This window comes from Monoraphidium neglectum, assembly GCF_000611645.1.
Source record: "Monoraphidium neglectum strain SAG 48.87 unplaced genomic scaffold scaffold05133, whole genome shotgun sequence".
In the NCBI taxonomy this organism is placed as follows: domain Eukaryota; kingdom Viridiplantae; phylum Chlorophyta; class Chlorophyceae; order Sphaeropleales; family Selenastraceae; genus Monoraphidium; species Monoraphidium neglectum.
The window spans coordinates 1,128-3,543 of NW_014008497.1; the positions used below are offsets into that span (position 1 = coordinate 1,128).

A 2,416-nucleotide genomic window follows, 5' to 3' on the forward strand; every position below is an offset into this window, starting at 1 on the left:
GCACGCGGCAGATGCGCCATGGCGAGTCGCGCGACTCGCAGCTGCTCACGCAGCCGCCTAGCGGCGCCCCCCATCTCGAGCAACCAACCAGCCATCCTCAAGCCGCCGTTCACGGCTTCCCAACAATCTCGCGGGGCGGCACTCAGCTGCGTGCCTCGACCTCTCAATTCTGCAGCCGCCTCCCCAGCGCCGCGCGCCCCGCACCACCCCCTCTTGTCAACCCCCTCGGCAACCCCTCGCCCCACCCCGCCAACAGCTGTCTCATCCCGATGCGCCGTTCAACAATGCACGCCTGAATTCTGAAATCCGCCACACTCTTTCCTCCCCGCCCCTCTTGCCCATCCTACAGGCAACCTCTTCACCACCAGCCACGACGGCTTCGTGGAATGCCTCAACGCAACGCAGCGGCCAGGATCCGTCACGCTGGACGCATGGTGGGCTTCCTATGGGAGGGCAGGGGGGGGCCAACAGAGGAGAGCTCGCTTGTAGCAGCGCGGGGGGCAGCCGGCAGGAAGGCTGCCGGGGTGGCTGGCAGCTGGCGAGTGGCGCCCCTTGGCTGCAGCAGTGGGGTGTGCGTGCAGGCGGCGACGGCTTGTTGCCGCTTCTGTTACGCTATGTCAATATGCTGGTTGGGAGGACCTGCCTGGTGTGAGGGGCGTGTTGGGGCCCTCCAATAACGGAGTGAGCTTGCCTGGAGTGAGAGTTGCTTGTCGATGCGCGCGCGCATACGTGTGAGTCCTCCTCGTCGGACACACACACGCATGCGAGCGTGCAATAGACCAATCGAGTCATGCGTTGACACAGGGGGCGTGTGCACGCACGCGCAGAAACATGCGCTCGTGTCTCTCTGCGCGCTGTCCCTCTTCGGATGTGTGTGATTTTGTCGTGCTGTTGGTGTGCGCCCTGGAGACCGCCTGCGGCGCCGCAGTGGCTCTCCAGGGAAGGCAGGCGGCAGAGCTTTTCCTGGCCGCTTTTCCTTGTCCGCGCGGCAAGCCGGGCTTGTGGTTGCGCCGTGCGCAGCTGTTTGGGGTCAACAAACCAGCAGCGACGCAGGTTGAGCCTTTAGCGGTGGCGAACGACGCGACCTGCAGCTGCCAAGCCACCCGCTTTTTGGCCCTCGCTCCTCAGACCCGACTGCACTGCATGTGTTTGGGTTCGCACCAGACTTGCAAACCCAAACACATTTTTGCATAAGATGCCTTCCCACGTGCGATTCTGTGCACTGTCACCCACCTCAAGCTGAGGCATAGCCCGGGTGATGCGAGCCTCCCTGCTGCGCCAGCCCCCGCTCACTCTGCCTGGTTTAAGCCAAGCCCAATGGGAAGCATCCCATGACTTTTCAGCCGTCGGTTGGACCCACTCTCAAATCTATTACCATGCACCTTGAAACAAGTATAAAAGCATGTACCGGTCCCAGCACCTTTCTGCAGGCGCATCCCTCCCAACCCCCATCCTCCTCGCCTCCTGCGCCAACCAGCTGACCTGTTTTCTCCACCACAATCGAAACCGCCAACCGGCAGGTACCAGGGCACGGCGGACGCGGTGCGGCGCTACCTGGAGCAGCTCACGGGGGACAGGCACAGCGACGCGGAGGATGTACTAATCCTGTCAGGGGACCAGCTGTGAGTAATTGAGATAATCATTCGAGAAGCTATTACGTCACCTTGGCACGAGGCGCCTGTGGGGGGCTGCGATGTTATTACGCCGCCCTTGCGAGCAGGCAGCTGGCCATGAGGGGCGGCCCTGTTGGCAGTGGTTGCGTGCTGCTTCTGGGGGCTGCTGCGCGCTCCCGCTTGGGTTGGTCCTGGGGCCGCAGGCTGAGCGAATGCTAGGCCTCCCTCGTGGCGCTCCGATGGGGGTGCCAACGCCATGCGGGCTCAAAATTTTGCATCGCATCGAGCCCGCCTGGTTTTTGCCTCCACGCAGACAGAGCAGCGGGCAGTACCCGCAGCTGCAGCCGCCCGTGCCCGCCCCGTCCACCTTCGTCTAGCTTTGCAGCCACCCCGTTCATAGACCTGCGCGTGGTGGTGCCGCGGCGTGAATAGCGGCTTCACGCTTGTGACGCGCCGGCTGTGAATGTCGCCTTCGAAGCACTCTCACCTCATCCTGCCTCCATCCTCCCCTGTCATATCAAAATCAACAAAGCTGTCCTTCCCACTGTCCAACACAACTCAAATCGGCCATTTGCATCCTCTGTGAATTTCAAGTTCCTGGCCTGTGCCGACCTCTGAACCCTAGTTGCTTCACACTTCCCGGCCCCCCTCCCCGCTTTGATTCCAAAGGTACCGCATGGACTACTCAGCGCTGATCAACTACCACCGCGCCAAGAACGCTGACGTCACCATCGCCACCACCCCCGCTGACGAGGACCACGCCCTACACCTCGGAATCCTCAAGGTGGGGGGGCGCGGGGAGG

General features: G+C 62.6%; 1 protein-coding gene across 1 annotated transcript; it reads left to right on the plus strand.

The window, feature by feature from the left end:
• Positions 1-269: 269 nt before the first annotated feature.
• On the plus strand, positions 270-1,990 carry MNEG_15215 (hypothetical protein; the record flags this gene model as incomplete). The annotated part of the gene is made up of 4 exons (XM_014036315.1): positions 270-276; positions 350-434; positions 1,521-1,622; positions 1,927-1,990. The coding sequence occupies 4 exons, from the start codon at positions 270-272 to the stop codon at positions 1,988-1,990; spliced, it is 258 nt and encodes an 85-aa protein (XP_013891769.1).
• Between the last annotated feature and the right edge of the window lie 426 nt (positions 1,991-2,416).